The sequence below is a fragment of the Cataglyphis hispanica genome, chromosome 10 (genome assembly GCF_021464435.1).
Source record: "Cataglyphis hispanica isolate Lineage 1 chromosome 10, ULB_Chis1_1.0, whole genome shotgun sequence".
Taxonomy (NCBI): Eukaryota; Metazoa; Arthropoda; class Insecta; order Hymenoptera; family Formicidae; genus Cataglyphis; species Cataglyphis hispanica.
This window is the reverse complement of record NC_065963.1, coordinates 5,135,986-5,161,100: the sequence shown is the minus strand read 5'-3', so window position 1 is coordinate 5,161,100 and position 25,115 is coordinate 5,135,986. Positions and strand designations below refer to the sequence as shown.

The following is a 25,115-nucleotide window of genomic DNA, read 5'->3' as shown; positions in this document are numbered from 1 at the left end:
AAATTTTAATGTCATTATTTCCTCCGTTGTTTACTCTGGCAAACATTTTCCACGTCTCGCCTGTCGCATCAATTCGATCTCATATTGTCATCAGATGCGACGGACTCGACAAACGAAGCAATATCGCGAAAATAATGTTAATAATAAAACGTTAGTATTACGTCTGAATTAACAAAAAACAATCGATATGATTTATAATAAATATTTATTAAAAATAATGAGAGAATAATGATAAATTTTTTGAGATAAAAATGATAAAATCTTGATCTTAATGAAATAGTACGCTGCATTGATTAAATTAGGTTTGCATTTTTCTATTTGTTTTGTGTTTCTATTACACAAGCAATCCTACAAACAAAAACAAATCTTGTAGTCTTAAAATTTTTTTTCCTTCTAAAAATTAATCTTGTGATATATATGATTAGTTACACAAAAATGGCATCAAATGACATGTATGTATAAAGATTACATAATTATTACATAATTATTAGGGAGAAAACGACGGTGAAGGAAAGGTGAGAGTAGAGGAACCTGTTATGTGGATAGCAATAGTCAGATTCTTTTTACTGCTAATAACAACTCGATAAAAAACAGACGATATTAATACATTTAGAAAATTCAATGTTACACTAATCGATACAATTAAGCCATTCTGATATCAATTTGCGTTGTATTTGCTAAAATAAATTGCACAGCAATTTGATGATATAAATAATCTCTTGAATATGTATGTTACTTTCTCAGAATTTCTTTTTCTCTTTAAACGCTTTTTTGATTGCAGATGCTACAGAAAGTAAAAAAAGGATCTTGGCTAGCTTGGCTAGCTTTTAAATACAGTAATAAAAACTAACGGTTTCTTTTAAATTGCTACAATTTTTTTGATAATTTGATAAAAAAAAATTAATTAATAAGAAATGCAGGAAAAAAGTCTTAAAATATTTTAGATTTCTTTTTGTATCTACAGTCTTTTTTGACACACGAACATGAACACATCTCGCAATATTAACGTGTATCAGTATCGAAAAAATTAATTTTTAATCGAGAAAGTTTTTTTCAACTTTTAACGGTAGAAACCAGATTTTTGATGGCCGGTCTTTGATCCACGTCCTCAATTGACCTCACGTTCACATATTCCTACTCGAGAATAAACTTGGCCGCGACTAAAGTTATTTTGCTGATTTAGAAAAGATATTTTGCTCCCGAGAACGTACCTAAATAGATAGCTAAGACTCATGTATATTTCGTGGGCAAGATCAAGGCATCATGGATATTTCTAGAGTGATCATATAAATATCGAAATACTTCTATATTTTACATTATCTCTACATATCTATTCGTTAATTCACTTTGAGAAAGATTGTTTTGTATATATAATCATATAATACATAACTTTCTTTTTTTTATTATAAATTTGATAATAATTGTTCTATTCATAATGTGCAAATAGCGAGTTATATCGAATAGGAAAATCTTTTACCGTTTTGCGATAATTAATGAGACATTAATGAATAATTAATGAGAAATTAATTAAAAAAGATCGTGCCTATCCGCACGAGTCTTGTGTCTACGATGCTAGAATTTGGTCCAAGATCTCGGTTCGAAAAACGTGTAGTCAATTGCCGCTTTTCCGTAAAAGCTGCAAATTAGTTAACTACACATTTCTTGATCCAAGACCTCGGTCCGAGAACACAAGGCTTAAGAAACATGCGGCGAGAAGAGACCTCATACTGATATTAGACGTGTGGCAAAACAATAGGAAGAGGGATATTTAGAAAGGACAATAATGTGCACGCTATACAAGCGTACGTAGCACGTGCATAGTCGCATGGAAATGCTAAATAGGCAAAAAAACTGATAAAGCAGGAAAAGAAGTGATACGACGGATCATAAATTTATAAAATTTTTCAATCTATTATTTGAATTAAAATTATTTTAAACAACTAAAAAAATTATACATAAACGCCAAAATAATACATGGTGTCTCTCTGTTTAAACTGAATAAACAAGGATAGTATGTTTTAAAATTCTTAAACTCTTAAATTTTGTGTAAGTATGTATTATTAACAACGAATTTTGCAATATTTTTTTGGTTTAAAAATACTCTTAAGTTTATTTAAATAATTATATAAAGTTTCGGTGAGTTAGATTAATTAAATAAGTGTACAATTTTTTACACGACGCACTACACAGAATATCGAAAATAGGAGAGGACTCAGTTTAACGAAATAAAGTGTGTCGCGGCTCGATGATAAAAAATAATAATGGGTGATATTTATGAAAAAATATTATTGTAAATAACTTAATATTACAAATAATTTGCGAATATTTTAATAAAATATTTTTAATGAAAAATAAATAGAATTATATATAAATTGCTAGATTTTTTAAAAGCAGGCAAAAAAGCTATAAGAACAGGCTTCGCTCACTCATCCTTATACGCCTCTAAGGTGTATTTTATGTGATACCCTTATCCGCCTCTAAGGCATATAAAGATATCACATAAAAGGGCCTTGAAGGCCTTTATACGCTTAGTTAGGGAATCCGCCACACAAGAAGACAAGTAAACTAACAGCACTCGAAAATGTCATATTGAAACGTTGCAATGCTGAAAGAAAATGTAAGAATTTTGGACGAAATTGTTACGTTTTAATTCTTACTTCTTATGTTTTTTTTTTTTTTTGTGCGCCACGGATTCTCATTTTAGCAATTACATATAAATGCGTTCTTTCTTATCATGCTGTAATATTTCGAATATTTTTAAATTAATTTCCCATCAATTATATATTTTTAAATTAATTTTTCATCAATTATTGCAAAGATTGCAAAACGATAGAGGACTTTCCTATTTTGATTTAATTCACTTTATTTGTACATTACGAGGGGCGATTATTATTAGACACCTTGTATATTTTGAAATACATGTAAGAATTTTGAAAAGTTTTTTCGATACACTATGAAGCAGTCTTATTAAAAAAGAAGAAAAACGGCTTATTTTGATTGATAATTTATCATTGATTTTTAATAATGATTTATATTCATCATCACTCGACAGATGGAAGTTTTTATGCAGGTCATGGACATTGTCGCAAAGCGCGCGTCGGCGTTTTAAATTTATCCTTCACGGCCACCTCTGCCTGTTATTAACGGTCTTCGTATGAACGATCTCTAGGTTATTGAACCCAATTGAATTTGCCTCCGAGATACGGAGATTCTCGAGGTGAACGATCGACCATGAAGTTCTGGAAGTTTTCACGGACGATATGCAAAAGTCATTTCTTTATCTTTATCGGGTGTGTGAGTATTGATTTAAAAGATTTGGCTGACCGTGAAATTTTTAATGATTTCGTAATATTATAACGGATGAAAATTTATTCTATCATTAATAATGTTAATTCTATTAATTCCTGGAATGCTTGATTTCTTATTGCGTAAATGTTATGAAAAAAATGGGTGCATTTATATTTTTTAACTTATTATATTCATTTTTTATTATATTCTGTTTTAATATGTAATGCATAGTGTCATTACTTTATAAATTTTTTCATTGTGGAACTATTCATGTCTGAACCGTGTTTTGGAAGCAGAAAAAGATTTAAGATTCTCGTTCTGTCTCTCTTTCTCTCTGTTTTCGCTTTTGAAACATATGGCCATCAACAGGAAACGATACTGCTTTGTCCGATTAGTCCCTGAAGGATCATAGGCTTAAATATCAATGGCATGTAACCTTCACCTAGCTTTCTTAGCTGCCAGGTTTCTACTTAATTGTACAAACTAAAGACTTGGCTTGAATGCTCGGATCTTTAAAGTTGTCATCTTTTCTCACATCATTTATCTTTTTATTTTTTTCAAAAATAATGACGAATTTCTTTAAAATAAATCTTCATTTATTTTTGTATCCAGCAAACTTGAAGTTTGTTTGTTGGAATTTACTGGATGAAATTTACTATACTTGAAATTAACTATTCTCTCTTTAAATTATATATAAAATTATATATAAAAATGATATATCAATATAAATTATTTAACACATATTTAGAATTAAAAAAAAAATAGAATTTTATGTCATTATTTATATATTATTTATCTTTCTCTTTTCTATCTCTCTCTTCCTCTCTCTCCCTCTCTTTCTGTTTAAAAAGATTTAGCTAAATTAAAATCAGAAAATTAATTTAAACATACATCATTTAAAATATAGTAATGGGAAACATAGTAATGGATATAAAATGGCAATTAGAAGCCAGCGCAAATATAGAACGCAAATAATTATTTTTAAAATCAATGCTACAAATCGCGAACGTTTCAGTCCTTTTTTCGGATCTTCAGCGCTTAAAAAATGAATATATAAAGAAACAGTGAAAATCGGCGTTATTGTATATCGTTGAAAAACATCAGAGTATATAAATAAATAATAAAATGATTTAAAATGATTTAAATAATATATGATTTATTTTAATTGAATAAAAAATAATTACTTTTTAATCAATTAAATTTAACTTGTTCACTTGTTGACGCATAATTTATTACGATTGTCAGGCGGCGTGGCATGAAGATTTTTGATCTTTGTTATATTGCGCTGCATGGTTCACTCTCTCATACTTTGTCCCATCAGTAGACCAAAGTCTAACTTAGGCTGCCTAAGTAACCTAATGAGCACACCATAGCTAACCCATTGGTAAATTATGCTGTCGTAAACATGTGAAAACAGAATACGCATGCTGTACGTGGTAAAAGACACGTGGATAAAAGATTAGTGAATAATAATCAGCATGTGATTGTTATATTATTGGCTTTGTCATCACATCTCGATTTAGTTTTTTTAATTATAATACGAGCAAAGTATTTTTCTTTTGTATAGGAACTAATGATTGATTTTATCACGCTAAATCAGGAATCACTGTCATAAACGTAATCATTCTATTTAAACATATGTGTGTGTCGAAAAATAAAAAAATATTTGGACGAAGTCACGATTTGATGAATTTTGTACAGCTTTTGCGATAGTGTTTCGTAATATTTGTTTGGCTATCTACAAACGCGAGCAAGCATTTTAATTTTATATTCTCTCTGTTATTTGATCTTATGCATATCATCGTATTATTGCTGATATTTAATATATATTTATTAATTATATGTGGATGTACACTGCATTTGTAAATATATATATATATACATGATTTTAATACAAGCTTCTCTAATCGCAAGTTAATTTAAAGATACATTTCACGTGATCTTCCTCTGATCTTGCATTTTTATTGATAACGAGTATCTTAATAGCAGCGATTTTGCTGGAAACGATTGCGGGAGAGTGGCTATCTTAAATATTTACCAAGTATGTTTCACTAGAATTGATTAGCACAGACTTATTTACGTGTACAACATATATTGCCGAGATTAAATGCCGATTGACGAATTCGAAGTCGATTGTTCCTTATGATAAAAAATAATTTCCGGCGATTGTTAAAGATCTATTGAAACGGAACACGAAAGAATATATATTTTTCCGCGAAATAATCTTTTCAAAATTCGAGCAGAAAATTTTTTATTTTATTTAGATTTAAATATAAAGACATTATTACTGTTTCGCGATTCATTGTGCCTCAAATAAGTCGCGCTACTTGTTTAAAACATGTCTCAAACATGTTTCGAATCGAGGAGGTCACGAACGCAGCGGTGGTTCCGCCACAATTTAGAAAGTGTGTCGTGAGAGGATGATAATCTTAACCATCACAGACGTTCGATATGCATGTGCGGCGGGATGAGTAATCAGCATTGAACTTGCAAGAGCAAGATAAATCGCATTGTTCCTTCGCCATGTCTGGCCTCCTTTTAATCTACTCGTCATTGTTTGTATATGAATCCAGTCCCAATAACGCGTATATCAGATTACTGTTAGCCTGATCAAAATTTTTTCAGAATTTTCTTCAAAATTTTTATATTGTCGAAAATTTCTGCGTATATTTTAATCCTTTTTTTACATGGACTTTATCGCGGTAATAGAAAGTAAAAATAAATTACTCTATTGTTTTACATAATAATTGTCTATCAACACGTATTATTAGTCCTATTTCATGTGATTAATTATTTAATTGATATTTTATATGTGATTGAATATTCAGATCTACACATTATCAACGTTTTATATTATAATGTTTTATATTACATTACAATGACATTAAAAAATGCAAATCATGCCCGCGTCAACATTTTTTTGCATTTCTGTTGCACAAAAGGACGAAAGGAATATGAGTGGATTAATTCATCAAACCTGTCATATTGAAAATCTTATCTATCGCGAGCGTCATTTCCTTGTCGTTGAGCGTTAGACCTTATCAAAAATCATCGAAAGAATTAATAATACGCATACGTGGAAGCACGCATTGTGCATAACGCATACATTTGCAAATATTAAATTTAAAATTTTATTGTGGACTCTATTAAAAAAATCTTATTTTTCTGTGCGTTTCTTGCAAAAAGAAGAACAATTCAGGTTATATCTCCTGACTTGAAAAGCCCATTCAAAAGCATACCGTTTGAACAATCTCTAATCGATCTTAAACATTTCTCTATGTTATAAAAATTATATATATAATTATATATATATATATATATATATGAATTGAAAATTATATACATATATGAAACTTGATTTTAAATAAATAGGTGGTTTTAAATCTTATTCCAAAATTCTATCATGTGACAGAAAATATTTAATGTTCTGTTCGATCTTTAAACATAATTAACAATTATGTTTATTATTTTCTACGCTTCTTCAATAAGCAATTTTAATATAATTTTAATTTAATAATTCGGATCATGTTTGTGAGGATCACTATATTTTGCTATGTACTATCATATGATAATGCGATATGTGAACGCTGAATTAGCAATGATATAAATTATCAACAATACGTTTGTGGATAATATTTTGATATCCGGTCGTGAACGTGCTCGCGAGTTCATTTTGCGAAAGAGTCCATGCGTTTTCCGTTTCGCGATCGCGAAACACAAAGAAAAAACAGCGATGACAAAGAAGAAAGTGCTAGAGGAACGGCGACGATGACGGCACGACGCGCACGTCGTCATCGTGCCACGCGTGTCGCAATCCGTAAATAAAAACGACGGGGCCACGTCTTCCGTCGGAAAAGATTTCTCAATCGACCCCACGACCGTCCATGTCCTACCTCCAGAATATTTAACGATCGTCGGCCGGATTCGATCGCAAGAAAGACACGAGCGGCCCGATTTTAGAGAATGTATGAAACTGATAAGCGATAAATCACGTTCACGTCAATCGATAATGTTTATACACCTTTTTACAAGATCCCGAAAGACCACGAAAACAGGAAGACGCGTATCGTGTCTGACAAGAAAATTCTCAAATCGACGCAATTTAATATGCATATATTGTAAAAATATGAATATTGTGGCTATTATGCAGAATTTCATCGCATATGATATGATATCACACGATATTCCAACAATTAATAAAATGAAAATATCTTTTCTAAGGACTTTTGGTTAAAAAGAATTTTTTGTACTTCAAAATCAGAAAATAAATTTTTATGAATATTGAATATCATAAATGTATACATCTTTTATTTATATATTTATGTTTTTTATTTATTTACACTTTATTTTATAGTTTTTGTTTTATTGCTTTTATTTGAAACAGAGTAAATATAAAAAATTAAAATTTTTTCGAGAAATGTACAACAATCCTAAATTAATTTAATTAATTTCTAAATTTTAAACTTTATGGAGCTGAGTTTCTGATTAGTTCCAGGTCGACCATCGAGCCGGCTTGGTCATAAAATTTTTCTCGAAAAAGAAATATTATGTTGTTTTGAAAAATAACTAAAATCCTATTAATTGTTTTTTTTGTGTGTTTTCACGTGTATCACCAAATATACACATACAATAAAGTCTTCTTTTTCTTTCTCAGAACAGTAATCACAATAACGACCGGTTACGGTCATAAATTTCTATGATTTATAGAAAATATTTGAACAGAGCTTATTGTTGCAAGGTAGACAAAAGGGAAAGTTTTGAACATCTTGAAATGAAAAAGAAAATTTTAAATCTGAAGTCTCTAAGATAAATGCGATGATGAATCTCTTACCTCTTCAGATTCAACTCTTTACATCTAAAAGGATATTTTACGTTTCGCACAGGTATTCCTAGATATATATATATATATATATATATATATATATATATATATATATATCAAGGAATATCTGTGAAACGTAAAATATCCTTTTAGATGTAAAGTATGTATATGTAAGTATATGTAAGATGTAAAAGATGTAAAGATGTAAAATATATATATATATATATATATATATATATATATATATATATCAAGGAATGTATATATATATATATATATATATATATATATATGAAGGAATGACCAACCCCTAAGGGTTTAATAGCATTCGTTCTGGCCAATCACAGTTATTCCATTCTTCAGAGGAATAACTGTGATTGGCCAGAACGGATGCTACTAAACCCTTAGGGGTTGGTCATCTGGTGGATGACCCTTCAGGGAGTGAGACATAAACGTAGTCATAGGCGGATATTTATAGAAAGTCCCTTCTTATATCCAAAACACTCTTAAATATAATCTTAAGATGCTACGAGGCTATTTCATTGGTTGAATAGGATCTTAAGATAGCTAAAGATCACACTTAAGACGATTTTAAATATAAAAACGAACTATGAATGCCGGCCATAGCGAATCATCGGCGATATATGTGTAGCAATGGTGTTGTCTACTTATTTATACAGATATTTATCCGATTTACACGGATCTTAATGAATTCTAGTTCTTTTTGATTGTTAATTTAAATTTAAATTTTGATTGCAATTCAAATATTAAGTATGTCAAATTTTCAAATTCCAATCTAATCTTTATATATTTATATCCATGCTGGAGATGGATTGAATAACGGTCCGAAACATGCATTTTTAATGCACATTTATTAATAATTAAATTTGACAATTTAATTTAATAAGTTCGCGCCTTGGCTCTTATGTGACAGTTTTCTTTATTTGGTTAATTTGTTGTTGCGCAACATCTTGATGCACACGCAACTTGGAGAAACAAGCAAATGAAAATGATTTTTTGACTACAGCGTTAATCGAATATAAAAGTTAGACTATCCAAGATCGGAATTTCTCTTTAGGGATAATAGCAAAATTTCCCTGATAACGAATTCTGACTTACTTTTCATTTTTGTGCTTGTGTTTTAGGCGAAACGGCTGGATGTCAATTGAATATGATTATAATGTCGATCATAAATGCGTCTCGTTTATCGCGAAATTGAATGGCTTTGTTCCGGGATACGATATAATGATCGCGAAGTTCTCAGACTTCTCTGCATCATTCTTCGTCTCAATATATTCATTGTCAGAGATCATTCTCCAATAAGAGAATTATCACTGAAACATTATCATTGAAATATTATTGTTTTATTCTTGTCATTTAACATATCGTATATATATATATATATATATATATATATATATATGTGTAATATATATACAATATATAATTTTTTTTCAAAACATATAATTTGTATATATATATATATATATATATATATATATATATATATATATATATATATATATATATATATATATATGTACCCAGGCAGTAGACAAGAGTCTGTGGTGTAAAAAATGTTATGTATCTTTCAATTTTTTATGTTTTTCAGACACAAAAGAGTATGCATGTACAACAGAACAGAAGACATATTATTAATTTTTCTAAATTCGTCTTTTCGATATTTCTCGTTTCTTTCAATTGATTAATCGATATTTGTCAGGTCGATTAATCGAAAAAGAAATCGTCAGGTACACAATGGCAGACACCATGGTTGACAGTGCTGCCGCATGTTTTATCCATTTAATTTCCATCAGTGTTTTTATGCAAAAAGGCATCAATTAAGAGTATTTTTATTAAAATCTGAGTAGATCGAATTATTCTAAACATTTATCATTTTCTCGATGGACACAGTGAAAGTGCATTCGAAAGTAACACATTTTGCCAGCAAGTAACGGATGTTGGAAAGGAGAGGAAGTAGGTTAGGTTGTAAGACTTTAAAGTGACATATTTCCATTCTTGGCGCTAAACGAGTGAAATGCTGAATTGTTTAACGCAGAACTTCAAGTCGCATTGCACTTTTATATGCTCCCATATTTAATACAACGACCGAAACGAAAATGTCAAACGAAAGTAGAGGACCTGTTCCACCTCGTTGGCTCCACTGTCCGCGCAAAGCGATGAGGCTGATACAAGGCAAGTTTTTAGCCTTCAAGACACCACTGTCCTCGGCTTATGATAACCAAGTGCCCGAGGAATGTCGCTTCAATGTGGATATGTTCTTTGCAAATTTGAAGAGCCAAAAAATAAAGATGGGTCTTTGGATAGATTTAACGAACACGACGAGATTTTACGATAAGAAGACTATAGATAATTACGGTTGCAAATATTTAAAATTGCAATGCAGAGGTCACGGTGAGACTCCATCGGAGGAGCAAACCCATACCTTTGTACAGGTATGCAGGAACTTTATTGCGCACAATCCACTGGAGATCATCGGTGTGCATTGCACGCATGGTTTTAATAGAACTGGATTTCTCATAATCAGTTACTTAGTGGAAATAGATGGTAGCAGCGTTGATGCTGCGTTAGCTGAATTTGCCACTGTGAGACCTCCTGGAATTTATAAAGACGATTATATAAAGGAGTTGTATAGGCGGTATGACGATGTAGAGGATGCTCCTCCTCCACCACCAAGACCGTCTTGGTGTTTGGAATGCGACGATTCGAACATTGAGGATACGGATGAGGGACCGAGCACAGAAAATGAAAATTCATGTTATGAGGAAGGGCAAGGCAAGAAAAGGAGACGTGAATTTAATAATAAGAATCCGGTATTTATGTCAGGTGTGCCTGGTGTTACACCTATTTTAGAGAAAATGAGACTGTCAGGAATTCAAAAGCGAGTTCAAGAAATTTGTGGCTGGAAGTCTACAGGATTTCCCGGTTCCCAACCTGTATCCATGGATGTTGATAATTTAATGTTATTGCACACAAAGCCATATAGAGTATCCTGGAAGGCAGATGGCACAAGGTTAATGAAAAATTAAATATCTATTAAAACGAAAAAATATTGAAACTCATACATTGGATTTGTTTAGGTACATGATGCTAGTACAAGGAGACGGAGAAGTATATTTCATAGACAGAGATAATAGCGTTTTTGAAGTAAATGGATTGAAATTTCCTCATGTACGAGACATAAATAGATGTTTGAGAGATACTCTAATGGATGGTGTAAGTTATAGTTTCATTAATATTTATTTTTTAGAATCGTAAAAAATATTAAAGCTATATTTTCCACAGAATCATCAGAAAACATTTAATTTATAGAAATTTGAATTTTATTTACAGGAAATGGTGATCGATAAAGACAAGGGCAAGGATATTCCTAGATATTTAGTATATGACGTAATTATGTATGATGGACAAGACGTTAGTAAACTAATGTTTCATCCCGATCGTTATTCCATTATCGAAAATAAAATAATTGCCGGTAGGCTGAAAGCTATGAAGGAGGGACGATTATTGAAGGAACGAGAACCCTTCTCAGTGCGAGTAAAATATTTTTGGGATGTAACGTTAAGCAAAGATTTATTGGGCGAGAAATTCGCTAAACAGCTCTCTCACGAACCAGACGGTTTGATATTTCAGCCCGCCAAGGAAAAATATTGTACGGGAGTATCGCCGGAGGTTTTAAAATGGAAACCGCTATCATTGAATTCTGTCGATTTTCGACTCAAAATTGTTACGGAAACGGGTGTAGGAATATTGCCGCGAAAAGTCGGGCATCTTTATGTGGGTGGATTGAAGACACCGTATGGCGTGCTTCCAAAGCTTACTAAGCAACTCAAAGAGTTGGACAATGCGATTATTGAATGTAAATTTGACAGTGGTCAATGGATCTTCATGCGTCAACGAATTGACAAATCATTTCCTAATTCACATAGTACCGCCGATTCTGTATACAAAAGTATTAACAAGCCCGTTACAAAAGAGCGACTTTTGGAATTTATCGAGAAATACAGATTTGTACAGGATGATTCGGATCTTATGCCACCGCCAAACAAAAGACCTAGATAATTTTAGATATTTTATAAGACTCTTCACTTGTATTTATGTAATGAGATTTTAATTGTATAAGTATCGCGTAACTTTAATGTCTTAAAATATTGTTTATTTGGTCAAAATCATGATAGTGATCTATATTTATTTAAGATATAGGTATTTGAATTTTTAAGGTATTTCGACTTGATTTTTAATTTCAAGTTATATATTTTGGATATGATCAAGTTGAAATAATTTTTTTCAAGAATGTTAGTATACATCGAATGAAGATAACAGTTTGCATATATTTTCTTTGTCCAAAAAAATAGGGAATGAAAATAAAAAATAATTTGCAAGAGTAATGGAACGCGCTTACTAGATCCCGATATCTAATTTATGATTTTATATATATATGATTCTGTATTTCTTTTAATATTATCTTTTTATCAGAATATTTCAGTTTGATTGAAGATACAACTTTACAATGTAATATTCTGATAAATTAAAATGATCAATATTGTTGAATAAAAACAGCTTTGCAATATTTGTGCTTTATAATTATTTATCCTGTATACATCTTTTTATCCTTCATTGTTTAATCAATTATTATAGTAGAATATATATTAAAATTATAGTAGCATAATAAGATACACTGAATATATTTTTATTTGTGACGATGAGTTGAAAGATTCTATAGATATAGATAAATATAGCATTACACTTATAGTGATCACACACAGATAATGTAATTTTAAAAATTTCTTATTAAAGACTTATTCTATGTTTTGTATTCATTGCAGATCGCACTGTGCTACTGTGGTACACGAAGGATTTCACATCGAAAAATCGTAAATCTTTGCGCGTTAACATAGAATTTGATCATGCAACCTTGTTACGCTGGTCCCCGGATGGAAAGGCATTCATTATTCACAAAGCCATGGCTAATACCATTGAGGTGTACAAAATCGCAAAGAAATCTGATGGTTATTTAGCATCTGCGACCAAAGCGCTGGAATTTCCGCGGGTATATTATAATATTACTTGTTTAAAATATCTTTTCATTATGTTATATTTCTGCTAAAGTTCTTTTTTATTTTAATAGTAAAATAATGAGAATAAATATAAATGTATCATATACTGCTCAATTTAACTACTAAAAACTTAATTACTATGTAAATCCGTTATTTTGTAAGATTATGTATGCGCTATATCAATCTTTTTTATCCTTAGCGTCACACCGAAGATGTTGTCGGAATGGATATCGCGTCCACTGGGAAGTATATCATCACGTGCAGTACTGCAAACGATCTTATTATATGGGATTTGAAAGGACAACCGCTGGCAACTGTGGAGATGCATCTGGGATCTACTCATCGTGCGCGTATATCACCTTGTGGTCGATTCGTTGCTGCCTCTGGTAAAGATATGCGATTTTTTCTGAAGAACATCGTTAATTATATATATAAACTGAGAAATATAAAGTTATATTAATAAAATCGTATATTGCAAGGTTTTACACCGGAAGTGAACGTGTGGGAAGTGGTGTTCAACAAATCCGGAGAGTTTAAACAGGTAATGAAAGCGTTCGATCTCGCCGGGCACACGTCTGGGGTTCACGACTTTGCTTTTAGCGCTGACACTAGTCGTATGGCTACCGTGTCCAAGGATGGAACATATCGTTTCTATGACATAAAAAGTAACGTACAGTATTATTTATGTGAAACTACAGAATTCAAACAATAAGTACAAGAAAATTCTCTTTTCAGTCGAATTCGAGAAAGGAGAAGATCCGCATCTTTTGATGACTGGAACCTGGGATAATACAACTCCGGCAAGTCTGGCTTTATCACCGAATGCGGAGGTCCTGGTGATCGCACATGGATCGTCTATATCTTTTTATTCTACCATTACCGGTGTTCTGGATACCATTATACAAGACATCTTTGTCGGTAATTATACAATTATCGAATTTCATATATGATGTTTATTTAGAACTCGATAAATTTTTATTATTCTTATAGAGCCTATAACATGTTTGGCTTTCGATGCTATGGGAGAATACATATTAGTTGCTGGTGATAAACACATCAAGATTTTTCGCAACATCACTGGATGTCGAACTACGATAGAATCTGCTAAGCGCAAATTGGAACAGAGACAGACCCAGGCAACAAAGGAACGCCTTGAAAAGATGATTCGCGATAATAAAGAATTGCTCGAAAAAATGGGAGAGAAATGTCCAGAATGACATTAACTTCTTATTCTCGTTTTATATGAGATGCCAAAATTGATTAAAGATAAAATAACATTATATTCTTCAAAAATTTAATGCTTTCTATATCATATAAATATTGGTACATGAATATTTGTCTATTTTCTGCAAATAAAAATAATTTTCACAAATGCATAAATGTATGATTCTAAATCTGTTCAATTCTTAATGACATCTACAGACTTTCAAAATTTACATAAATTTATAAGAAAAGTTTGAAATTATATAAAAAATTTTTTTAACACTTAAGTAAATTTTGAAAAGCTATAATCGATATTGAGAATAAATTTATTCTATTTCTGCTCCGTTCCAATCTACATACCATGCATTGCTCAAAATTCAATCTCGTTGTTAGTACAATGTGAAACAATAACGAATACAATAAAATAAATACAATAAAATTGTATGTAACTTCTAAAAAGATTTTTTATGTAAAGAGCAAAACAAAGAGAGATTTCAATATATTCTTTTATATATTATGAATAAAATGCAATTAACAAATTCTCTCTTTTCTAATTTTTTATATTTACAGATTCCATTTCTAGTATAATCTAGTATAATATATCAGAGTTTAAATTAACTGCAAAAGCTATAAATATCTATTAACTTTTGAACAATAAATTTAAAAAATAATTTGAATAAGTACAATTTTAAAACACACTTGTTTGAAATTAATTTGAAGTCGTAATAATGGATACACATTACACACATAAATTATCACATTACAGATATTACTGTTGAAACAATATTTATTGTTACTCTTACATTTTTGACTACCAGCTGTGCCCAAAAAGATAATTATAGTTTTCATTTCATTCGTATAATAATGAAATACACAGAATCGGAATTGTTCACGCATTTCTATAATCTCATGTCATGCCTTTTTTTCGATAAAAATGTGACTTCTTCTAACAAACTACAAAAAGTTTTTCTATATAATATAGGTAACTATGTACAAAATGGTATCCTTGGCATCATAATTTGCAAACTATAAACTTGGGCAATAGAACGTGCGATTACGCATGATCGCTCACGTTCGAGAACACGTTTTTGTATAATTTTTTGACAAAAGTGTCTGACACATTCGGTGAAAATACACATAATGTCTAACTTAAAGGATATCTTGTATGGTTTTGTCACATTTTTATTAAATTATTGACTCTATCAAAAGAAATATTTTATAGATTCGAATTATTTTAAAACTGTACATACTTTCTTATTTATTAAAAAAGAAATTACTATGAAAAGAATAATTTTTGCTGCTTAGTAAAAAATGTATTGAATGTATTGTGTCGTTATTTTTAATGGAAAGTTTTGTTGCTTTTGGACAATGATATATCATGATATTATGTTTTTTTAAATATGTATAATGAATGCTGTCTACACTGCAAGCAAAATCAGCAGCAATAAAATAAAATAGAATCCTGCAAAATTCAACAAATACAAAAATAGATATCCTTGAAATCAAATATTGGTGTAACTTTATCATTGGTTTCACATTTATTGCATTACATGTTTATTGCGCTAAATTATACATTATACAAGATTAGTTTTAAAGAAATTCGACTTGTGATATATTTTTTCATTGAAAAATATATTTCGTTTAAAGAATTATGAGAAATCCATGAGATAACAAAAATATAATGTAAACAATATGATATTAATTATATATAACTTATAAGTTTAAACTGTAGCTGTATTTTAAACTATGCAAAACAGTTCTAAAATATACATAAGAATTTTGTTTCAAAAATTACTTTGTATTCACGTAATAACAATGGAAATGCAATACCTATCGTTTTTTGCATTACTGTAAATAATAAAAATTCTCACGCGATTTATATGGATAGGCTAATTATACATTTGTCAACATATTGAAACTATAATAATGTTACTGATTTATATATATATATATATATATAATATATATATAATATATATATATAATATATATATAAAATATATATAATGTATATATATATATATATATATATATATATATATATATATATATATACACATATACATATATAATCAATATCTGGCACTTAATGGCAGATCATATTTCAAAACTCAATTTTGTATATATTTATCAATTTATGCAAAATATTCAAAGTCATGTGGAAAATGAAAAACATTTTAACAATGATACAAATTACTATGCATGATTTTAGTGCTTCTCTATTATACTAATTAAAGATGCCATCACACATTATCATTGAGTGAAAAAGTTACAAAATATGGTCTTGATCACACAGTTTCATACAGAGTAAATTTTTTGTTAATCCCTCATCCACTTTGCGTTTTTCTTTTTTACATGTCATGTGTATATGCACGCGCATGTGAAAGTAAAGTAAAATCAAACCTTTATCCATATCAGTGCGTATTATAATAAATAGATGCAATTTTTATTTCTTCTCCTTGTCCATTTCAGTAATCTCCTTTTTGACAGAAGTTTTATTGTCAGATTTCTTGTCTTTGTCTATATCCATGGGTTCCTTCTTCACTTGCACCTTATTATCTCCCCACCTTGTATCAGTTTTAAATTTATTTTCCGTTTCTGAACCATTTATTTCACTGCCAATCTTTTCATCTTGAATTTCTACTACCTCTACTTTTCTTGTATCACTCTGCATCATTTTTGCTGCTATATGATAAATATTTTTTACTGCAGTTAGATAAGTATGGCAATCAGTCTGTAAATATAAAAAATATTAATATTGTAATTCCGTTTTTTTTTATTGGAAGCACAACAAAAAATACTCACAGAAACCTTCTTGAGCTTTTCTTCTGTGCTTCGCAATTTATCTTTGTACATTTTTAGATCTTCCGAAAGACTTTTAATATTATTAGTTTGTTTTATGGATTTTTCATTGACTACAGTTAGTTCATGCTGAATTTCCATCATACGATCTTCAGTGTCTAAACGCGCTTTCTCAGATCTTTTCAATTGACCAACGAGTTTTTCTACATCCAATAAGGAGCCTTTGTACAAAACAATACCTTCTGGAATAATTTCTTCATCGCCTTTTTCTAAAAGGCTATCTTCTCTTCGCGCCCTTTTCGAAGGCGGTCCACTTCCCACAAATACTGGTAATAATTTTTTATTTCCTACAAATGTATATGAAATAATTAATATTAATAAACATATTATACTATTAAATAATATATTTTTGTGTTAAGAAGATGTATTACCAAGAGCAAGTGAACGCAATATATCTTCCTCATTTTCTGCTTTAGTTGAGTCACCTCTATCGTTTTCTTTATCATCTTTCTTTTCATCCTTTAAATCATCTTCTTTTGATTTATCTGTCAATTTGCGATAATGCAAAGAATCTCTCGTAACAACCTTTTGCACTAGTTTTCGCACTTGAGCTCTTGATAAATTCAATCCCAGAGTATAAATAAGTTCTTCTATGTCCTTATCAAATATATATCCGCAATGTGTCTGATCGAAATATACAAATGATAGCAAAAGGTAAGGATCATATGTATACAGTTTTGTTTTCCGTTTCTTTCCATCTTTGTCTCTGTCCCTTCTACCATCTTTCACAGAATCGTCATCCTGTATAAGTGATTACATAATGTCATTATATATATATATATAACCTAATATTTATGTAGATTATACATTCTATAAATGTTATTCATTTATACAATTATAAAGTTCTTCAGCTTAAGATAATATTCAACTTAAAGATAATATTTTTATACGAGTAATGTAAAATAAATAATAAAATATATAAAAAATAAATTTTTACATCAGTCTCATCTTCTTCATCTTCCTCTTCATCGTCATTTTTATCCTTTTCTTTGTCTTTTTCATCCATTTTACTTTTTGCATCTTTGTCATCCTTCTTATCTTTGGCTTCTTCTCTCTTCTTATCATCCCGTTTTTCATCTTTCTTACTAGATTTTTTCTCATCTTCCTTCCTCTTGTCGTCTTTCTTGTCATCTCTCTTATCATCCTTCTTATCTTTCTTTTTATCTTCGTCCTTCTCCTTAATTTTTTCAGGGAGGCTGGACAATGCACGATAGATGCGGAAGCCGAAATCTCGCATCAACATTTCATTGAACAGTTCAGCAAATAGAGATACTTCAAAAGAATGCTCCTGTATGTAAAAGATTAATGTATAAATTTTTTTTTTTTAAATAAACAAAAATAATGTTAAAACAGAAAAAAAACCTTGGTATCTTCCGGCCTATAGTCTAATAATACGCTCAAAGACATAACTGTGCAGTCAAATTTTCCACTCTTGGCCATTCTAGAGGGGTGAACAATAATATGTGATGAATCAGGCAAAGTATACCTCTTTTCGAGTACGGCACGTTCTCGTTCGTATAGTTTTCTCTTATCTTCATCATGCTAAATAAATAAAGATTAAACATCTTTAATACTTAAAATATTTTAAAAATATAATTTAATACAAAATATCCGCATATATACATGCAAGAAATATTTATAATTCTGTAAAATATATCTTATTTACATCTTTGCTATCTCTAAATTTTTTATCGTCCTCTTCCTTCGATGGCGGCGAAACATCCTCTTCATTATCATCTTCATCTTGCCGACCTTCTTCTTTGGCCTGTTCCGATTTTACAGCCTTCAAAAGTCTTGCTAGCAATTGTGACTTCAAGCCTTTCGAGCTTAAATTACGAGCTGCTAGTTCTTGACGCAATTCGTTTACCTATATTGGATAACACATTAAATCTTAATTTTAAAAGATAATAGAAATAAAAGTTTTATTAAATACATTTAAATACTAACGTTCATAGATTTTGGATCTAGCTCAGAATAGTGCGTAGGATCTTTCTTCTCAGGCATAGAATCATCCTGAAAGAAGAAAGTTCACATTAGTAAAAAGCAGAAATAAAAAGCCCAGAGAGAAAACTACAAAACAGAAGCAGCCCCTATAACGAAACGAAACCACTCCCTCTTCATTCTTTCATCACTCTCTACTTTTTTCAACACTCTCTCTCGCATTGTAACGATATAAACATATCTTCATTCACGATGACCGTCAAGTATGACTCAATAACTGCTAGAATCTCATAGTGTCCTGGCTCTGGTGTCTGTGTGTTATGGATAATATCAATAAGGTTGTAGTATATAACGATGATTAAATGAAAACTTTTGAATGAGATTTTCTCAATGTTGGTGAAGGTTTCAGGAAAGGGAATGGCTCAGCTGCGCTCTTCTCCGAGCTAGGCTTGCTTGCTTCTCTTGTTAATGCAATGTGACTGCCATTGGCTAAGGGAGCGATACATTATCCGTCGATCCTCTCCGATATTTAAAAGCGTTTGCATTGAGTATTTCTCGTTAATTTATATATAGAATAAAATAGCGATCTTAATACAAGTTAGATGTGTATACTTAAACTTTGCCTTATTAAGAGTTATACATGAAGCTTTAAATTTTTTTTTTAATATAAATGATACTTATTCCATAAAATAAAATATTTATTTTATGGAAGAAGCCAAATCTATAAACATTTATTCAAAAAGCTCGGAATCTAATCATTCACTAAGAATATATTTGATTTTTAAAACTACTGTCACAATATAACATATCTGTGCATTATAACCCAACATACCCAAATTATAATTTTTTTTTTAACTGACAGCAAATGCAATCCACTGCATAAAAAAGAGAGGGGAAAAAAAAAAAAAAAAAAAAACGATGGCGAGAAATAGTGCCTGTAAGATAGATTGATCTACTTATAGGATCGATGAACAAGTATAGCCTATTGAAAATCCAGTTTAGTAATGGGAAGAAACGGTGGCACGAATATATATATATATATATATATATATATAAATATAAAAAGGTATAAAAATATGGCATGATGTTGGCAGTGCCTTTTGATCAGCGACGGCAGCCTCATCGGTCTCATTGGCAGCATCCAAATCGTCGGTGTTAGAAGAGGCACGCAGCAACTTTCGTTCCAGTTGTTTCTTATAGTTGAGTTGTAGCCCGTCCCATTCCAATCTGGTAGGTACACAGCTCCAAACATCTGGGAGAAATAGTATGACGGTTTCAACGCGAGAGGGTACCACTCGCCCGGACTTGTGGGTCGTTTCTGCGCGTCTGTAGTAGAGTTCCAGGAAGCGGTACCTGTGCCGCAAGGAAAAACAATACCCAAACGTCAACTCAGGTTAATGGCGCTTAGCGTTGCCTTATATGCTAAGTGTTCGTTCGCTTGTTTGTAAAGCCCACGCACTGCATACAAAGCCACGTGCAGCGCACAACGTAGAGACCATTTGAGAGAGAGAAAGCACAACTTAATGGGTCACAATTATTATAATAACAATAATAGAACAATAGTGATGATTTGTCTGCCGCGACTGCTCATATATCGTCGATGGGAGGGTGTGCTTGAAACCGGGATCCAGTGCAGCAAACTCCATTGGTCGCTCGTATTTAGAGAACAAATACATACCTCCATCGCAGAGAGATCAAGCTATAATCTTAGCTTATCAAGTCAAAGAACTGATATTAAGAGTTTCTCTCTATCGAAATAGTGAATAATACATTTATCATGGATATACACCTTAACGCTATAGTGTCTTACCCTGATTTTTTTTTAAATAATTTGTTTTTACATCATATAAAAAGTTTAGAAATGTAACCTAAATAATAAAAAAGAAAAAAAGATGAGATTTTTTTTAATGTAAAGAGTTCCACAATTGTGACCTTCTATTTGTTTGCAAAATAATATTGTTGAAATGAATGTGCAATATGTGCACAAGAAAAAAAATTTAATGAGATTACATTGTTCTCTGTTCCTAGCGACTTCTTTTGAAGCCTGATTCTAACTGATTCTAACGAATCGGGACTTTAAAGAAGCAGTTCTGTAAAAGTGCTCCAGAGTATTATACATCAAAAGTATTATACAACAAAAAATATTGCTACTTGAAAAAGCGTACCACTGAGTGCAGCTGGACAAATCTATGCCGGTAAGCGCTTTACAGGTCCTCACGGCCGTCCTAATTAATACAGACGGATCTTTTTCAGGATTAGGCCCATCTAATGAGGGACTCCATGGTCCACCTATGGCCATTGTCTCATTTTTGCCCCGTAAACCTACTAAGAAATTTATAAGGCGTGTAGGATGAACGTAATCGCGATCTGGATCCCTATCTTCAGAAACGCCACAACATCTTTTGTATATCTCTTCCATGGCAGGCATAGAAATGAGCATGACCTAAAAAGCAATTAAAAAATATTCAGTATGCAAAATTATTTCGACATGTGCATGCATGTATATATATATATATGTATGTATGTATGTATGTATATCCCAATCCCTATCACGCTACAAATATCGATGCATAGATTCGAAATTTGAAATCGCCCGTTTCTTGTCCTATAATGATAATCGCAACACAACTTCTTGACAGACCTTTGCAGAGAATAGATAATCAGCATCCGAGGGTTCTAGTACTGATGTATTTTCATTACACGGATCAACGTCTTTATGCGTAACATGAAAGGAACATGGTTTATTAAGGGTAAATGGCATATGTGGTGGAAAGGCATCGACCCATCTGAAGTTAGTTGAAAAGAAGTCGCTAGGAATATACATATTTTGATAGCGTCTTCTTATCTCAAGAACATCTGCTTCAGGCCTGTGATAATAAGCAGTAATAAAACTCTACTAATGGATACACGTCCGCCATAAAATAAATAATAAATTACACTTACAGATCAAGTGCGATTTTCGGTATTTGTACCATATAACGCGGTACAACTCTCGTACGCCGACGAGGTCTGGGCGATTTGCTTCTTCTAGTTCTTGATGGACTTCGGTCCTCTTTTTTCTCGCGTTCTCTTATTCTCTCTTCTCGACGTCTCTTCCGTTCTATTTCTTCGTCATCGTTTCTCCGCTCGCGTGGAGATCTTTCTCTTACTCTACCAACTTTGTTACGATTGCTGGTAGCATTGGAATTTGTTGTACTTGTTGTAAACCTACTGCAATACAAGGCTTCATCAATAAAATATTGCATCTTACATCAAAGTAATTTTACATATTATAAAATCTGAACCAGATATTTGAAATGTTTGTTAAAACTTGAATATTATTTCAAATACATGAGATTTGAATACTAGTAAATAGATTCATAAACTTATGGCAAATATGAATTATTGGACCTTAATATAGTATTATGTGAATTATATTAACTGATTCTAATAATTAAGATTTGGATAACTAAAAATCACGTAATAATAAAAATATTAGTTTTTAGTAATATTATATTCATGTCATTAAAATGTAAATATAAATTATATAATGCCAAAGATAATAAAGACAATAATAATAATCAGTTTACCTATTATTGGGATTTTCAGTAGGAGGCGGTACAGCATTATAAGTGCTTGATGTCCTATTTGGCTGTTGTTGTTGCTGTTGTTGTTGACGGTTTGATTGGTTAGTTTGTTGAGTATTTGCATTGTTGCTATTGTTACTCATAGGGAGCACTTGTATTCTAGTGGCATTCCATTTGAATGGCATAGAAGGATTGTATGATGCCTCTACGAGCACACGATCTCCTACTACAGGATTAGATCCCTTCACGCATGCACTGAAAGAAAAAGCTGGATTAATTAATACTTATAAAAGTAAAAGTATGAAAAAATAGATTGTTCTTTGATCTACTGGGCTTACCTAGTTTGGAAAAATACATCTTCATCTACAAAGCCAAAATTATCATGTACTTTGGTAACAGTGCCTGTGAAAACTCTTTGCTTTGTAGATGACGAAGGTACATTCTGTTGTACCTGCTGCGGTACACCTGTTACAGAAGGCTGAAAAGCATTTGTGTTTAATGCTCGTGGTGTTGGATAAGAGACTGTAGCGACTTGTGGATATAACTGTCCCGCTATACCCGATGGCAAATTTGAGCCAAGGGTTGCCATTGATGCCATAGTGATACTGGGCTATACATAAAGCAAACATAGAATCATTTATATTTACCTCATTAAAGACAATTCATTTATATATCAACTACAAGGAAACATTAATTCTTGATATTTACTTGCTGTAGTCCCAGACTTTGTTGGTATACTTGTTGAGTTTGCTGTTGGTACTGCACCATTGGCTGCCCTCCGATGCTACCCATGGCTTGACCTAACATTTGCTGCTGGATATTCTGTATACCTTGGCCTTCCGCACACAAATACAAATAATTAAAAATCATTATAAACATCATGATATAAATAGTATCAGTCAAAATTTTAATACTCTTCTATCATATCGAATAATTGTATCATACATCAAAAACACTATATAAAGATACTGAGGAAGAAACAATATTTGATTTTTCAGTGGCAGTGTATATAATATTTGAAAAAGACATTTTATTTAAATTAAAAATTTCGCGAGAAAGATACGATTGATATTACGCAAAAACGTTGAAAAAAAAAAAAGAAAAAACAATAGAGATAAAAGAAGTAAATAATAGTTTCTCTAGAGATATCGCGTCGTTTCAGTGATCGTTAAATTTTAGAGGTCATTGAAAAATCGAGAGGGATTCTCGCACGATTTTCGAACAAAACGTCGTCAACAACATAGCGCGTTTGCACAATAGATCGCAGGTGATCCGTCAACTCGCGTAAATCGGCAGCGGAAAGGAATTTAACGACATCGTCGCGGTCATATTGCACACGGAACGATGTGATCCAAGGTGATCCCGTTCTCGTTTCGGAAAGAAAGCAAGCGTTACGCGGACTCACCTGCATTGCGGACCCACGGTGGGTTCTTGCCGCCGCCGAAGGGTGACAGATTGCTCATTATGCCGAAGGATCAGGCCGATTTGTCGAGACACCTCTGTAAGAATATATGCGTGTGTGTGTACAAACGTGACGGCAAATCTGGCAGGCACTCGCGTTCAGCGTCCTTCATTCGGGCGCCATGTTTTCACATGCACTACGCGAGTCGGAACTCGGAGGAGTAGCGTCCGGTTTGAGATACGAACGAAAATCGCGCGCTAACCACTTCCGGCTTCAAGATATCTCCTCGAAGGGTATGCGCGCGTACACCAACAAGATTGTAATATCAGATATCGCTGTGGTCTCTTATTAAATAGTCGCATCACGAACGTGTTAGTTGATATTATATATAATTTATAAATATGTATATATTTCGGAGATTTCTTAAAACATCTTGAATTCTGTTTCCGTACGAAAGCGCGAGCACTTATCTGTTCATTTCGATTGCACTTTTTGTATTCATTTTTCGCTCCTTTCTCCCTAGATCTATGAAAAGAGAAACAGACCTGCAAAATTTATTTGTTACAGTTGCATTTATCCCTTTTTGCATATAGAATAAAATAGATATTTATATTTCAGTGTTGGAGAGAAAAAGGGTGGAGGAATGAAGAGCTACGTGAAGTGAGCTACATACGCGAAAGAACAAGTCTCTGATTGGTTCGTGGAGAATTGCAAGTTTCGATAAATTTGAATCGTCGGTTAAACAGAAAAACGGATCGCGATAGAGCTGCAGAGGTCGAATCGCGCTTCGTATTAAATCTATTTTTCGCGATTATTACCGTTTAAAAGTGAATTCCATGATGAAGAGTATCTAGTCGTACGTAAGTGCGATAAATATTGCATATGATCGTCCTTCGTTATTATATGCCAATATCGCGATTTCGATGATTCGTTGTTGCATATCCAGATAGGAT

The 25,115-nt window shown here is 31.7% G+C and overlaps 3 protein-coding genes across 5 annotated transcripts in view; 2 read left to right on the top strand and 1 right to left on the bottom strand.

Moving 5' to 3' along the window:
* The window catches only part of LOC126852537 (transducin beta-like protein 2), a 35,951-nt gene extending 21,391 nt beyond the window's left edge, over positions 1-14,560 (top strand). For both annotated transcript variants that reach the window (XM_050597443.1, XM_050597442.1), the window contains 5 exons: positions 12,958-13,181; positions 13,388-13,574; positions 13,668-13,853; positions 13,924-14,106; positions 14,179-14,560. In XM_050597443.1, coding sequence (XP_050453400.1) covers positions 12,958-13,181; positions 13,388-13,574; positions 13,668-13,853; positions 13,924-14,106; positions 14,179-14,405 — 1,007 coding nt within the window. In that variant the 3' untranslated portion in view covers positions 14,406-14,560. The remainder of the gene's footprint in view (positions 1-12,957; positions 13,182-13,387; positions 13,575-13,667; positions 13,854-13,923; positions 14,107-14,178) is intronic.
* On the top strand, positions 9,858-12,701 carry LOC126852539 (mRNA-capping enzyme). The gene is made up of 3 exons (XM_050597445.1): positions 9,858-11,144; positions 11,212-11,347; positions 11,465-12,701. The coding sequence occupies exons 1-3, from the start codon at positions 10,231-10,233 to the stop codon at positions 12,191-12,193; spliced, it is 1,779 nt and encodes a 592-aa protein (XP_050453402.1). The 5' UTR covers positions 9,858-10,230; the 3' UTR covers positions 12,194-12,701.
* A 1,850-nt stretch (positions 14,561-16,410) lies between the features above and the next one.
* On the bottom strand, positions 16,411-24,358 carry LOC126852515 (cell division cycle and apoptosis regulator protein 1-like). 2 transcript variants are annotated; one of them, XM_050597381.1, is made up of 15 exons: positions 24,166-24,358; positions 23,469-23,596; positions 23,099-23,370; positions 22,764-23,015; positions 22,138-22,404; positions 21,836-22,061; positions 21,360-21,637; positions 20,292-20,547; positions 19,201-19,266; positions 18,920-19,120; positions 18,616-18,795; positions 18,191-18,541; positions 17,625-17,994; positions 17,197-17,540; positions 16,411-17,125 (listed from the first exon to the last, which is right to left on the bottom strand). In XM_050597381.1, the coding sequence occupies exons 1-15, from the start codon at positions 24,221-24,223 to the stop codon at positions 16,838-16,840; spliced, it is 3,537 nt and encodes a 1,178-aa protein (XP_050453338.1). In that variant the 5' UTR covers positions 24,224-24,358; the 3' UTR covers positions 16,411-16,837. The 2 variants fall into 2 exon arrangements, with proteins under 2 accessions (XP_050453338.1, XP_050453339.1); XM_050597382.1 differs by having other exon boundaries at positions 22,138-22,401.
* Between the last annotated feature and the right edge of the window lie 757 nt (positions 24,359-25,115).

Coding starts and splice junctions, on each gene's coding strand:
- LOC126852539 (XM_050597445.1), top strand. CDS start 10,231: ATGTCAAACGAAAGTAGAGGACCTGTTCCACCTCGTTGGCTCCACTGT. Junction 11,145..11,211: donor TGGAAGGCAGATGGCACAAG/GTTAATGAAAAA, acceptor GGATTTGTTTAG/GTACATGATGCTAGTACAAG. Junction 11,348..11,464: donor GAGATACTCTAATGGATGGT/GTAAGTTATAGT, acceptor TTTTATTTACAG/GAAATGGTGATCGATAAAGA.
- LOC126852515 (XM_050597381.1), bottom strand. CDS start 24,223: ATGAGCAATCTGTCACCCTTCGGCGGCGGCAAGAACCCACCGTGGGTC. Junction 21,638..21,835: donor ATTATCTATTCTCTGCAAAG/GTCTGTCAAGAA, acceptor ATTGCTTTTTAG/GTCATGCTCATTTCTATGCC. Junction 20,548..21,359: donor TTGTCCAGCTGCACTCAGTG/GTACGCTTTTTC, acceptor CTTGCGGCACAG/GTACCGCTTCCTGGAACTCT.